Source organism: Trichogramma pretiosum, unplaced genomic scaffold (assembly GCF_000599845.2).
Source record: "Trichogramma pretiosum strain Unisexual culture from Peru unplaced genomic scaffold, Tpre_2.0 scaffold38, whole genome shotgun sequence".
Taxonomy (NCBI): Eukaryota; Metazoa; Arthropoda; class Insecta; order Hymenoptera; family Trichogrammatidae; genus Trichogramma; species Trichogramma pretiosum.
Window position 1 is genome coordinate 1560411 of NW_019641677.1, and position 16023 is coordinate 1576433.

General features: G+C 40.1%; 1 protein-coding gene across 1 annotated transcript; it reads left to right on the forward strand.

The window, feature by feature from the left end:
• Nucleotides 1–9757: 9757 nt before the first annotated feature.
• LOC106659215 (plancitoxin-1-like) lies at nucleotides 9758–11706 on the forward strand. The gene is made up of 6 exons (XM_014381635.2): nucleotides 9758–10052; nucleotides 10124–10301; nucleotides 10372–10900; nucleotides 10973–11075; nucleotides 11154–11286; nucleotides 11363–11706. The coding sequence occupies exons 1-6, from the start codon at nucleotides 9904–9906 to the stop codon at nucleotides 11510–11512; spliced, it is 1242 nt and encodes a 413-aa protein (XP_014237121.1). The 5' UTR covers nucleotides 9758–9903; the 3' UTR covers nucleotides 11513–11706.
• Nucleotides 11707–16023: the final 4317 nt, after the last annotated feature.

Consider the following 16023-nt stretch of genomic DNA (forward strand, 5'->3'; position numbering starts at 1 on the left):
GAATCACGCATAATATATAAGCGGTGAATAGCGTAAAATTCTTTGCTCCTCGCGAGAGACTCATCGAACCTTACGTATAATATATAATATACGATATACACCTCGAGTCGCGCGGTTTTGTACATATACATAACTTATAACGCATCTATATACTCGGGCTGCGCGCCGGTGCGTGAAACGGATCTTTGATCATCGGCGTTTCGCGTTTTCACGCGCGCGCACAGTGATAATAATATAAAATACATAGAGGCTATATTGGGACGCTGCTATATTGGATTTTCCTTTCGTTTCGTGATTTTTTTTATTTTTAATAAACGTGTCAAAGAGGCGCGTACGTATCGTACGGCACAGTGAGCTCGGTAAGGGGCATTTATAATCGAATGGAAAATACAATACATCAGAGCGTCCGTTGATGACCCGTGATTCGTAATGAGCCGATTTTTGTCCGCGCCTATATGGTGCGCGAGCTACGATGGTTATTATTATGTTTTCATTTTCGATGGCTGATTTTTCAGTTATATGGCATATGATAATTTTCCATTCGATTTCGTGGTTCGGATGTGAAAAAATATTAAGGAAAAAATATAAGCTTCGACTCGATTGATAACAGTTCTCGCCGTTTAGACCTAATGCGCTAAGTGCGCTCGAGTTTGTCGTAATACATAAATAAAATATCTTTCAAAATCATAAAAGTCGAGAAATACAAAAAGCAACGACGACAACAACAAAATTTCGCTAAAAAAATTATATACAAGTACATTACGAGAACTTTATACGTCTTTTTCTCTCGCGCGTCCGCGACGAAGAAGCGAAGAAAATTCCCCGCGAGCTCTCTCTCTCTCTCAAAGGACTTCTTAATCGCTTTGCGTGAAATATACATAAAGGAGCGCGACGAAAGACACTACTATTTCACCGACGATGTGTGTGCCTGTGTGCATATATATATAATAGCGTACTGAGCAGTGTATGTACTGTATACCCAAGTCCTGCTGCAGCGGCGGCGGCACAGCTGCACGGCGCAGGCGACGAGAAAAAGAGAGAGAGAGAGAGAGAAGCTTACGACATTCGAACGAGTCTATCTGTCTTGCTGGATGACAAACTCGCCTGGAAAATCTTTCGTCCTCCTTCTTCTCTCTCCTTTTCCTTACTTTCTTATTCAACTTCGAGGGCGTGTTTTTTTTTTTATATACTATGTACCGAGGTAAGACCACGGTCCAATTCCATTTCAACTGCTTTAGGAGAATTTATGTCTTCGAACATAATTATTCGTAACTTTTTCCTTCTCTCTCTCTCTCTTTTACTTTTGCGATCGTTATGCACACGCGTACAGCAGTAGCGTAAAAAGAGTTGAATCAAGAAAAGTATAACGCATATATATAGCCGATGACGAGCGCGAATTTTCTTTTTCTTTCTCGCTCGCCACAATGATTAAGTAAGTTTCGGAACGAGTTAATTAAACTTTGTAAAACACGCGGGGGGCTTTATACAAGCAACAAAATGGAAAAATTACGCGCTAATCCCTTCGGATTTTATTTTTCAATGTTTTTCGCAATATTCTCCTACCTTCGCTGCTTCTTTTTGTTTCGTGCTAAACGAGCGAGCTTTTTATTAATGCGACGACGTTTATGCGCTCGACAGCCGATACGAGAGATACGCAATTTTCTTCGCCGTCGCAACGTAACAGCCGGTACATAACGTCTTGTTTATAACAAAAAAAAAAAAAAAAACGAAAAGAAACGACGTTTAGCCGATCCGCGGAATCTCTTCGGGAACTTGTTGGAGTAAAAGTCACGTGAGCCGCGGCAGCGGCACGACGACATCGCGCAACAACGCGCGGTAGGTAATGGTAGTACACGCGTTATTACACACGCGCGCGCATACGTACGTATGGATGTACGCACGCGGCGTAATTACTAAATTACTCATATGCAACGGCATTGCGAGCGATTTTTTTTTTTTTTGGTCGTTGTTCCCGTAGACAACGACGACCACTATACTAATCGTAGTTGTAGTAGATATGCGGATTATAATCACGAATGCAGCGCGCATTAGATCGGGCCGCTCGCGGCTCAACGCGCATACCTTCGATTCGCCGGTGGGGAATGTTGGCTTTGAATCTCATCGATGTGTGTAGTATCGATATGTATTATGTATCGATCGTCATCGATGCGCAGCATAAGTTTCGCTTCTATACATTCAAAACGTTTCTCGCGACAAAAGACTCTTTTTTGCCACGACTCTGTTCTATTCTATAGTTCGTAAAATATGCTCGTTCCTAGAAACCGAAAATCGGCCGTAAATCAATAATATTCGAAAGAAAGAAGTTCTCGGCGATCAACACGCATACACAAACGTTCATATAAGCATTCTAACTCGAAAGAAAAAAGGGGTAGAATGAAAAAAAAAGCGTCGCTCATTACGTGACTCTCGACCGATGATCCATGCGAATGCTCTCGCGTGTTCGAAGCGCGGCACGTCATCGCCATCGTCGTCATCATCATCACGCATCCAAAGGGTAATACCTACACACACACACGTATCCTGTATAATATACGCACACGAGTAGAGTAAGATCGTCGAGAGAGAGCGAGCGAGCAAAAAAGTGCCGGCGTACTTGTAGTAAGTAGCAGTGGCCGCAAACGATACTCGATACTCACGGGAGGTCCGTCTCTCGCGTTCTGTGTGTCTTTATATATATTGTAATAGCGTAGATTCTTTTCTCGAAACGGCTTTATCTGCACCCGTGCGTTATTGAGTGGTGGTATTATATACGTGTGAGTGTGTAAGTGTGCGTGTGTTGGGCGAGTCACGTGGAACGAAAAAAAAAATGTATGAAGCGACGACGATCGATTGTTTTCAAAACTGAATATGATTGATAATCGAGTCGATGAGCGCGTGTTAACGTATAGGGTGAGGCATTGACGCGACGAGGATCAACGCGACTCTGTGCAAATGATGTTCGAAGCAAGACCTTTTGAAGATCAAAAATAACAGAAAATATCAAGTTATGAATTGTTCATATGTAAAAATAATATATCGAATTTCCAAATTTTTGGAGAAATTATTCGAAACAAAACAATTGTTTTAAATTAATTTTCAGTGTATTTGACATTGGTAGTAATGAAGAAGAGTAGAAGACGTTTAATTGAATATGAACATATGTTTAAAAAATTTGCTCGTGAATTAAATCCCTATGTGTTGAACAAGAAGTATTACTTTTCGTGCTGAAACCAAATGTTTTAGACTCTTTCGATTTGACTAATAGTGAGCCACGAAACATTTACATTTACATTCAAAACATAACATTGATTGAATTTTATTTCATCATAACCATAGAAATTACATATTCACCGCAAGATGGCAATATGACGCACCTACAAGTAGAAAACATACAATAAGGATACAAATGTAGCACTACAGCCTACGCAATCGTTTTCTAATCGGAAGAGTTGTAGCATGACCAGACATGAAAAAAATGTCGGTAAAATGTCCGTCATATGTCCGTTAAACGTTGCTACTAAATATGTCCAAATTTGTGACGATGTATAGTTCCGTTCCGTCAATCTCGATTCGAACTAGAGTTTTGTTATCGTCTGCAAGTTTCAGCAGTTGACTGGTGGAAAGGGCCTTGTTCTTGCACAGTAGTGAGAAGAGTGGCTGTTGCAATTTTAAATTTGCCATGTTCGTCAGCTGCAACTGAGCGCACTTTTAGCGCTTATGGCTGGATCCACAACGCTAAGAGAAATCGTTTTACAGCTGCTCAAGCGAGCAAAGTGACATACATCGCTCACAACTTGAAATTATTGAATCCAAAAAAGAAAAAAGATATATGCGATTTGGAGTCTGAAGAAGAAGACGACGAAGAATGTGAAATCGACGATTATGTGATGGACGAAAATGACCAATCGGTTAGACATTTATCGTCGGTACGGCAAAATGAAGATTATGTGCAAGAAGGAGAATACATTATTGAAGAAGATTGATCTCTTGTACAAAAAAAAACTAATTTTTAAACTTTTTATTTAAATTTTTTTAATAGTTTATGTCTAGTCTATATATAAGTTTATATATAGGTTGATATAAGTCTATATGTAAGTTTATATAAAATATTCAAATGTTCAGTTTAATATTATAAATGAATAATAAATAGTATATTACGTGACAAAGGACGAAAGTCGAACTTCCGTCCCTGCGAGGTTATGCACCCGAGGCGAAGCCGAGGGTGCAAGTTCGCAGAGACAGGCGTTTGACTTTTGTCCCGAGTCGCGTATACGATTTTTCTTTATCCCCGCTCGAAAGTACGTTTGCTTAACATAGTTAAGAAATATTTTATTAAAAAAAATTGTATCCATGAATGTACGCTTACATGGCAAAGCCCGCCGACATTTGCGGCCCGAGCGCAGCGAGGGCTGCTGGTCGACGGCGGGCTTTGCAACAAATATCATCAATAATAATGTTTATTAGTACATAACTAATATTATTAATAAACAATTGTAAATCATAGATAACTATGGCGTTAATAAAATACAAACGATCCCGTAAAGTATAAGCATGAATTAGTACCATATCAATTAAGTAATTCACTCAATCTGAGGTAGACAAGTAGAAACTTGAGAGACCTAGAATAACGTTTAAAGTTGAAAGAATTTTTCAAAATATATTATAAAAATTAACATATTTTGACTGTCTTTGTTCTCTTAGATCTCATTTTTTATTGCAACTACCATCTTTAACGATTTAAATTTCGGATTGGAATTGAATGTAATGAAATGTGCACGTCAAATTATGGCTATTCAATTTTGATACTTCATAGAATTGTTAGTCTTTTAATATTTATTCAATTTGGCATATGTACGTCATAAACAAAGTGAATATAATTCATCTATTGCATAGTCGAAACCAAACGATAATTGAAATGTAGGTTGCCGTAGTCATGGAGATAATAACTTTCGCGCGATATTGACGGGGAGCAAAAATATTACTTTCGTCCCCGAATTCGAAGATGAAAGTACGTACTTTCGAGCATGGGATAAAGAAAATTAAATATTCAACACATTTCTTAACTCATACGCGTACATTCGATTTTATGACCAAAAATATGTCCAAAAAAATTTTGTCCGACATTTTTCCACTATATAGTGTTTCGCGGGTCTTGAACTTTTATTCTGTGACGAAAATTAATATGCTTGACATTTAGACTACGAATATTTCTCGTTCGTCACATGTCCGACATATTTCCGTCACGTTTGAAGACATATGCTTAATTTCAAAATGTCCGGTCATTCTACAACTCTACTCGGGACACTTTGGATATTGTAAGTATTAATTTCGAAAAAAATGATGAACGTATAACGATGGTCACAAAAATAAAAATCACGTCAGGTATCAATCATTAGTTTGAATACGCTATACATTCACTAGATAACTTCAGATGCATACAATGCCCCTTCAAATTGTAGGCGTTTAACAATTTGTTCAAAACAACGGGCATCATAATGTCATTGATGCACGTATGTCTCTTCAATATCATAAGCCGATTCCCAAATTTGAAAGCTTTCTACGGTTTTATAAACTCCTGGTAAAATACTTGACAGGTCATCCTACGCAGAATTTGTTACACGCAACAGGCCGCGCCTTCTCATTAGTGTACATGTGTCTTTTCGCTATCATAAGCCGTTTCAAAAACTTGAATACTTTCTACGGTATTATAGGTTCCTAGTGAAATCCAAGAACGGTCGTGCTGCGCAGAATTTGTTATACGTGTGGGTATTACCCCACTTCAATGCGCGACCAGCGGAGCATAGTGGCGTGTTTAGTCATTGCAACTCGAGCAGCGAGAGCGACGAGTTGCAGAAACATACTAAACTACAACCCAATGTCCTGTCACTTTCTCATTCTACGTTGCTCTCGCGGACATAAGACCTTCCATTCCAACATACACAACGAGCCGGGCCATCTCATTATTAATGTACCTGGGTCTTTTCGATATCATTAGCCATTTCAAAAATTTGAATACTTTCTATGGTTTTATAGATCCCTGGTGAAATACTTGAGTGTACGACGCACGCGAAATTTGTTGCACGGACAGGCCGTGCGTGCTCACTATTGCTTATGGGTCTTTTCTCTAACATAAGCCGTTTCAAAAATTTGAATACTTTCTGCGATTTTATAGATTCCTGGTGAAATACTTGAGTGTACGACAGCTGCGGAATTTGTTACACGTGTGGGAATGTACCCCACCCCGATGCGCAACCAGCGGCGCAGATTGGCATGTTTAGTCATTGCAACCGAAACTCTAACCTAATTTCGCGTTACTTTCTCGATTTACCTTGTTCTCGAGGACATTCGACCTGCCATTCCAACATACACAACGAGCCGGGCCATCTCATTATTAATGTACATGTGTCTTTTCGATATCATTAGCCATTTCAAAAATTTGAATACTTTCTACGGTTTTATATATCCCTGGTGGAATACTTGAGTGTACGACGCCTGCGCAATTTGTTACACGGGTGGGGATGTGCCCGACTTTGATGCGCAAACGGCGGCGCAGAGTGGCGTGTTTAGTCATTGCAACTCGAGCAGCGAGAGCAACGAGTTGCAGAAACATACGAAACTTTAACCCAATGTCCTGTCACTTTTTCCATCTACGTTGCTCTCGCGGAATTAGACCTTCCATTCCAACATACACAACGAGCCGCGCCATCTCATTATTAATGTACATGTGTCTTTTCGATATCATTAGCCATTTCAAAAATTTGAATACTTTCTACGGTTTTATAGATCCCTGGTGAAATACTTGAGTGTACGACGCACGCGAAATTTGTTGCACGGACAGGCCGTGCGTGCTCACTATTGCTTATGGGTCTTTTCTCTAACATAAGCCGTGTCGAAAATTTGAATACTTTCTGCGATTTTATAGATCCCTAGTGAAATACTTGAGTGTACGACGCACGCGAAATTTGTTGCACATACAGGCCGTGCGTGCTCACTATTGCTTATGTGACTTATCTCTAACATAAGCCGTTTCGAAAATTTGAATACTTTCTGCGATTTTATAGATCCCTGGTGAAATACTTGAGTGTACGACGCACGCGAAATTTGTTGCACGGATAGGCCGTGCGTGCTCACTATTGCTTATGGGTCTTTTCTCTAATATAAGCCGTTTCGAAAATTTGAATACTTTCTGCGATTTTATAGATCCCTGGTGAAATACTTGAGTGTACGACGCACGCGAAATTTGTTGCACGGATAGGCCCTGCGTGCTCACTATTGCTTATGGGTCTTTTCGATATCATTAGCCATTTCAAAAATTTGAATACTTTCTGCGATTTTATAGATCCCTGGTGAAATACTTGAGTGTACGACGCACGCGAAATTTGTTGCACGGACAGACCGTGCGTGCTCACTATTGCTTATGGGTCTTTTCTCTTACATAAGCCGTTTCAAAAATTTGAATACTTTCTGCGATTTTATAGATCCCTGGTGAAATACTTGAGTGTACGACGCACGCGAAATTTGTTGCACGGACAGACCGTGCGTGCTCACTATCGCTTATGGGTCTTTTCTCTAACATAAGCCGTTTCAAAAATTTGAATACTCTCTGCGATTTCATAGATCCCTGGTGAAATACTTGAGTGTACGACGCACGCGAAATTTGTTGCACGGACAGACCGTGCGTGCTCACTATCGCTTATGGGTCTTTTCTCTAACATAAGCCGTTTCGAAAATTTAAATACTTTCTGCGATTTTATAGATCCCTGGTGAAATACTTGAGTGTACGACGCACGCGAAATTTGTTGCACGGATAGGCCCTGCGTGCTCACTATTGCTTATGGGTCTTTTCTCTAACATAAGCCGTTTCGAAAATTTGAATACTTTCTGCGATTTTATAGATCCCTGGTGAAATACTTGAGTGTACGACGCACGCGAAATTTGTTGCACGGATAGGCCGTGCGTGCTCACTATTGCTTATGGGTCTTTTCTCTAACATAAGCCGTTTCAAAAATTTGAATACTGTCTTCGATTTTATAGATTCTTGGTGGAATACTTGAGTGTACGACAGCTGCGGAATTTGTTACGCGTGTGGGGATGTACCCCACCCCGATGCGCAACCAGCGGCGCAGATTGTCATGTTTAGTCATTGCAACCGAAACTCTAACCTAATTTCGCGTTACTTTCTTGATTCACCTTGTTCTTGAGGACATTCGACCTACGATACAAACATACACAACGAACCGGGCCATCTCTTTATTAATGTACATGTATCTTTTCTCTATCATAAGCCGTTTCAATTTGAATACTTTCTTCGATTTTATAGATTCCTGGTGGAATACTTGAGTGTACGACAGCTGCGCAATTTGTTACACGGGTGGGGATGTGCCCGACTTTGATGCGCAAACGGCGGCGCAGATTGGCGTGTTTAGCCATTGCAACTCGAGCAGCGAGAGCGCCGAGTTGGAGATACATACGAAACTCTAACCCAATGTCCTGTCACTTTCTCCATCTACGTTGCTCTCGCGGACATTAGACCTTCCATTCCAACATACACAACGAGCCGGGCCATCTCATTATTAATGAACATGTGTCTTCGATATCATAAGCCGTTTCTAAAATTTGAATGTTTTTTATACGGTTTTATTCTTGGGCGCGGTGTCGTCACGGATTTGTTAAACAAAACGGGCAGTATGATGGCATTGATGATCAATCCCATTAGATTACATGGTTATTTATTATAATCGAACGTGCACTTGTCTTATCATTATCTTGACTATTAGTTGACGAAATCAAACGGTACCAAATATATGTTCCAATCTTCACTAGGAATCTGTCATATAGTAGAAACGTCATTCATTCGGAACAGTCCTATTATTAGTTACGTCACCGTCTCTACCTACAGTGCAAAATTATCACCAGCTATGTTCTGAGTTTTATCCTTGCTTAAACTTGTAAAGAATAGTCGTATGAATGTCACGGCATCATATTTTCTGAAGAGAGTCGAAAAGTAAACGAACCGCACTCAGTGCCTCGTTTTCGCGGTAATAAAGTTTATTGATTGTTTGATATCAATCGATAGCGATAAAACTAACTTGAAACACTAGCATTATGGAGGCTCATTGTTTATTTGTTTACACACGATGGCACCAATGCAAATGATTTTTAATCGATTTTTCTTTTGATATAAGAATTTTGAAATATATTTTCGGCATCCTTTTTCCTTTGATGAAAGTAGAACCGATTCATCATTGTTACAAGTCATTTATCGCGTATTAATATTTCCTTTTTCGCGTGCAACATATCGAATGCGATTTTATAGGCATTCATTGCGCACGAAACATAGTTTTTTCGTGGATGTTTCACTGCTCTTTTTAGTGCAGCACTAAAGCGTTGTTTTATTTGCTCATTCGAAATGAATTCAGGACGCATTTGTTGATTGAGAGATTGATTATACGAAAAAGTTAAGTATTACAAAAATCAATGAGGCTGTTGCGTTCGCTGTCGTGAACTAACGGCGGCAACTTTAGTTCGGTGACCATTGACTTCGTCCGAGCATAGAAATTCCTACCGTATCAACCGTCTGTACTCAATGCCAGCCGTTCACTGTCCGCCAAGAATGCAGTTCTTCGTGCACGACTCGGTTCGCGTAACAGAGGTGGCGTTGCTCGTCACCCTCTCCCGTGCCCGCAGTGCACGCAGAGATGCACGAGAGAGCCGAGGATAGCGTGCTGCTCGGTGCTCGATGATAAGCAGTCGCAGACAGACGCGATAACGAAAAAATGCTAGTTGTAGAATCTTTAGTTGTATATATATTGCGGGACATGTGCTACTGCAGTGCGATGTAGAAACGAAATTATCTTAATCGCCTTTTAATTATTCTCGAGCTGGTCCTTCGATGAGTCGTCTATGTCGGTGATTCTATACGTAAAACAAGAAGCAGCAAGCATGATTCGAGATTGTTTCAACGTAGTTTTAGTTATCTCGTTGATTGTCCATAATTTTACGACGATTCTAGCACTACAGTGCAAGGGAGAGAACAACCAAGATGTTGACTGGTATGGCATGACGCAATGAAATTATTGAATATCTATGATTAATTTTTTTTCTAACGCACTTACTTTTACAGGTTTGTTATTTACAAGATACCTAAGCTCCCGAAAAGTGACAATGTTTTGATAAAGGAGGGGGTAGCCTATTTGTACATGGACAGCAGTAATTACAAATCGGGCTGGACACTATCTGAAAAAGATATTAGTAAAAATGACTCGATACCAGCGTACACTCTATCGCCGTTCTACGACGACGTGAGTTATCCCAAAAATGAAGGTTCCCAATCATTGAATTTTTTGTTTTTAATTTCAAATATTTCCATAGAAAACTGCGATAGACTCGCTCTGGATTTTGTACAACGACCAGCCGCCCAATCAGCCCGCCAGACTGATAAACGGCCACGCCAAGGGCGCGATAATCACCAACGGCAAGGAGGGCTTCTGGCTGATACACAGCGTGCCGAATTTTCCACCGCAACCGAACACGGGTGAGGACGTGTTGAGATCGAAAACCGACAAGGTCGAATCGATCGGTGCACAAGCTGGAGCCAATAAGGATTACCCAACCGGCGGATACTCGTATCCGTCGTCGGGACGAGCCAACGGCCAGAGTTTTTTGTGCGTGTCCACGAACGAGGACAGCTTCAACTCGATCGGCAAGCAGCTGATTTACAATCAAATCATAGTCTATCGAAGAAACGTGCCGAATCGATTGACGAGCAAATTCACTACGCTCGTCGAGGCGGCCAAACAAGTCCGCGTAAACAGTCCGCCGTACTACCACATGGTCAACTTTTATTCCAAAAGCGGAATGAAATTCACGTCGTTCGCCAAAAGCAGCAAATGGGACAAAGGTAAAACATAAACGAGTAATTTGAAGCTATGAAAATTCACTTGAAAATCGATATCGAATTTAATTGTGACAGACTTGTACGACGACTTCGTTGCGCCGCAATTCAATACCGATCTCTACACCGAAACCTGGATGAATGGACGTGGAAAATTGCCCACAGATTGTAACAGTACAAAGTAAGTAAAAAATTGAAGTCTTATTGTTGGATCATAATATACAAAGTGATTATAATAAATAAAATATCTAATTCACAGGGTCATGAATATTAAATCGATATCGCTATCGAAAGCTCAAATCAGCTTCAACAGTACCCACGACCATTCGAAATGGGCCATCTCTGCCAACGATAAATATTCATTGGTCTGCATCGGCGATATCAATCGCGCTGTAAGTCAAAAAAAAAATGAAACTCGCGTTAAAAACTTTAGGATCATTGGTGCATAAAATAATGTTTTTTCTCCAGAACACTCAATTTCTTCGAGGCGGTGGCACGGTTTGCCTCAGCTCGCCCGAGGTTTGGAAGAGCTATCGCGACTCCGTGGAGGACGTCGAGCCCTGCCCGATCAACAAGAAGAAAGGAGTCTTCGAGCGCATCAAGTCCTGGTTCGGATGACACTTGACCGAGCTCTATCTCAAATTATCGAGTGCCTACGCGTAGAGCGTATATTTTTGATACTGCGTATTTTTGATACTTTTTTTTATCCGTGAGAGTATATTAACTCTGTTTTGACTGTGCAATAAAGATTCGTTTTTATACGATTATAAAGCTGAGCTTGATTTCAATCGGGTGTCGCGCAATTCATCGACAAACACAACGCGCGAAGTCAACGCTCCGAAATAAAAAGCGACAGCGCGCGTTGTCGTCTGCTGTCGTTGACACAAAGCCTTTGTTTGTATACACGCAAACGAGAAAACGCGACCGATAAAACAGTCGCGATCGGCCATCGTCGGCACGATAGTTTTTCCTCTTTGGCTGCGCACCGCTCACTCGACGAATACAATGTGTACACACACACGCACACACACACACACACACCCGCACGCGTATTTATTAACATACATCCCATGCGGGACACTTATCTCTCGACGTACAGATGTTACACGATATAATATCGAATGAACAATGAAATCAGTGCAAGCTCGGGTGCGATCGATGCGTTGACAACGAGTTTTCGTGGTGGGTGGCCATTTATGCGATGAAAAAAAATATTTTCTTAATTTTGGCTATTTTTTTTTTATCATTGGAAGCTTCGAAAGAGCAAACAAAGCATTGTGGGTTTTAGAGAAGAACACATAAAATCATGTTAGACAGCACCATAAAACTTTTTTTTTACCCTTTATTCTGTAGATTAGTATTACAAGCCACATATATAAGCAGGTATATTTAGAACCTACACCTGAGTATTGACACATCAGTTATGAAGCTTCGCAATCAGTTTGTATCGCAAATAAAAAAATCGCAATGACATTCATAAATAATTGTCTTGACGCTAATTCAATTTCCACGCATTGACGTAAAATAAGCCAGAGAGACAGCGACGACACCGACGAGATGGAGCGATTCTTCGAGCTCGCCGATGAAGTCAAGCAGGTGGTGCAGATCGATGCCCGGGACAAGTGGAGCCAGACACCTCTGCAAGTTGCTGTGTCAAATCTCTTACCGAATACTGTCGATTTTCTCTTAAATACTGGCACTGATCTTTCGAACTTCGTTTTTTCTATGGCAAATCACTTCTTCATGGGATACAAACAAAAGGCGTCAAAAAGCTCACGACCAATGTTGAGCTGAAATTAGCTACTCGCGCAATGATCAAAGCAGGCCCTCGATCGTGCACTTTAAAATCGATCTAGAGACTTTTCAAAAATACTCCCCTTTTTTCTTGTCACTATTAGGCGCTACGTGTCTTATAGGCCAATGTAGCGAGCACCTCGCATGACGTCGCTTCGCCATAGGTAAATGAACTTTCTAACACTCAAAAAATATATACTCGAGCACATGGCGCTTTACATCAGTCAATATATCTCGGCGCGTCAGCTAACATCACTTTCTCCTTCTCTTTCTCATAAGTATTAATGTAGCGCGTCGTCCATGTGTTTAGTGTCGAGTTAATTTGTTGAAACAATCGAAATCTTTTCACCGATATGGAATCGGAAGAAGATTGCACATTTCAATTGCAACTGCGTCATGTACAATACAAACTTGGCAGTGTTAGAAAAGACGCTAGGCGCCAACTATTTTGCCACTTTATGAAGTCGAGAAATTTTAGAGCCGAGGTTCTATCAAAGGTATTGATGGATAAAAACATATTTCCCAGTCGCGAAGATATTTTTTACTTCTTAAAATTTGCGTTCAAACATCACTCCTTAATAATCATACAACTGCTTCGGGCGAACAATGTAAATATTCACGAGCTCATTCTTGAAAATGGATACTCAGCGCTCCATTATTTAGCCGAACTAGACGTTTCCAAAGAGAGAAATTTCAAGGTTAAAGGAGGGTCTATGAAACTCATACGACTTTTCGTAAATGATTCAGAGAAAAATCATATAGACGAACAAGGCTACTCGTATTTTCACGGCGCCTGCATGGCCGGCGACGTATACACAGTTCGCCGATTCATAAGCGAAGGTATCGACGTAAATTTCGACTCGTGGAAATGTTCACCCTTGCACATCGCCGCCCAATACAGACAAAAGGATGTCGTACAGCTGCTACTGGAGAACGGGGCCAATCCGAATCAGCTGGATCGTGAGCGATCGACACCACTTCACGCCCTCGCGTGGATGTGCCTGTGCGATTGCTGCTCTCATTGCACTTTCTGCGATTACAGAAAACCGGTGGAGGCGATCGTTGAGATGCTCGTCAAGAAAAAAGCGAACATCGAGGCACGCAACGAGCACGGAGATACTCCGTTGCAGTCGGCCGTTTCTCGTTTCGATTTTCAGCTCGTTGAGTCACTCTTGAAGCACGGGGCGAGTCTGGACAGTTTGAACGAGGAAAGAATGTTTAGTCGGAATTTCGAATCGATCGAATTGAAAAATTACCCTCTGACTTTGAACATTATCGAGGTGATACACTTGTTGCAGTCAGCTGGCTACCGACTAAACTTCACAACTAGATTATTGATGCTCAAATGTTGGATAAAAGTACGAGGAAATGATACCGAACATATAATTCCCTTCTTCGACGAAGAAGATGAAAATAAATACAAGACACATCGCGCAATTGTTTTTCATATTTATATGCATGAAAAATATGGCTTTTATTATAAGCGAGAAGCTGTAGATTATTTGCGCGTTCGAAAAGAAGATTTGAAATGGAGAGTATTCCAGGAGGACATTGACTGGGAAACCATCGAACGAATGAGGAATTGTAAGAAGCAAACTACGATGCTAAATGAAGTTAAGCTGAACGACGATGTTTCGCTTTATCAACTTTGCAAAATGAACTACAGCGAGGGTTACTCCATTTTGAAAAATATGAAGGATTGGCATTTACATATACCCGAAGGCCTGGAGCATTGTCCTATGAATCTCATAGTAAAAAGACACGTTGGAAACATTTTGATAAGGCGACATTTTGAATTATTCGCAGCTGATCTTTTTACGACCGACCATTGCCAATTGGATCTTCCTTATCTTGTCTGCCTAAAAATTGCCGAAAACATGAGCGACGAGGATTTACTTCGTCTATGCGAGCAAACAGAACAAGCGAATTTAGAATAATATCTATAAAAGATGTACATATTTTTGTAATCATATGCTTCGGAATATTGTTCTGTATGAAAGGCATTGTTTTCTGTGTTATGTTATGATACGTCTAATTTGTTGTAAATAAACTTAAAAGAAATAATAAAACGAACTTTTAATTTAATTCTTTTAAATAATTGTTGTGAAAACTTTGTATAGAGAGGATGATGCGTTATTACGTATTACTAGCCCGACTTCAAGTGTCCTGTGCACGCTCACATCTTTCTTTTCCGATTTTTCCACTTTTCCATATTTAAAATAAAAAAATAAAGAAAGCGAAGATTATATTATAAACTGTACACTAGACCAGTTCATTTAGAAATTTTTTTTTAATATTGAAAGCCACCATCATCATATAATCCTTTAAAAATTGAACAGCATTGCCAATTAAGATTATAGATTGCTTACTGTGCTGTGATGGTAAAAACTATATTAACAAGACGTATTCTTGCATGATTTTTTTTGTAACATCGAGTGCCGTAGTTAGTTTTGACGGAGGAATATGATTTCACTAAAAAAATGCACTTTTTTAGTATTTTTTTCTGCGTGAATTTCGGAAAGTTCATTTTTGTGTGTGCAGTAAATGAATTAAAAAGAATAAATGTAGAACATTTTTTGGCACTGCTGAACTTGCGACGTTTTCGATCGTCAATTTTTATGCCAAATTGAAATACTAATTAAAGACTAAGGATCAATTTTCTAGGAAGTATTTCGACGGTAAGCTATTCGTATATATTAGCTGAATCTGGTAGTTTTTAATTCAAAAAAATTGCTGCTATTTCGTTTTATTTTTTCAAGTAGGTGTGTAATAAGACTTCTTCCTTGAGCAGGGAAAAAAATATCGCCTCGTGACTTCGGAAGAGAGGATCAAACAAGAGACCATCATCCTAATAATTGATAAACAAAAATGGGTCCGGAGCCGGTATGATAGAGTCTGATATAATAGGGCGCCAACGATTAATGAATGTGATGTAATGAAGATTTTTATTGCCTACATCACAGAATACTATTGCGGGAACAGTCATCTCTGCGAGTCGACATCTAGTGGAAGATCGCCGCAACAGCTTGAATCAACAAACTCAAAGATCAGAAGCCGTGTCCGAAACTTCCGGTTCTTCGATCGAATTAGATATATTATGAACTGTCTTGAACTTTTACAAATATGTTTTTTTAGTCCAAAATCCCTCTCGTTATAAAAAGTTGCTGGCAAATAATCAGGATGCAACAGAAATAACGCGCAATTTAAACCTGCGTTCCGTCATAATTGCATCGACCATCGAATCGAGCTTCCACCGTCTCGTGCCTTTGGTGAAAAGTCTTACAATCTTTACTATTGATGCAGCATCAAATTTTAACGTTTTGCATCTCGCCATG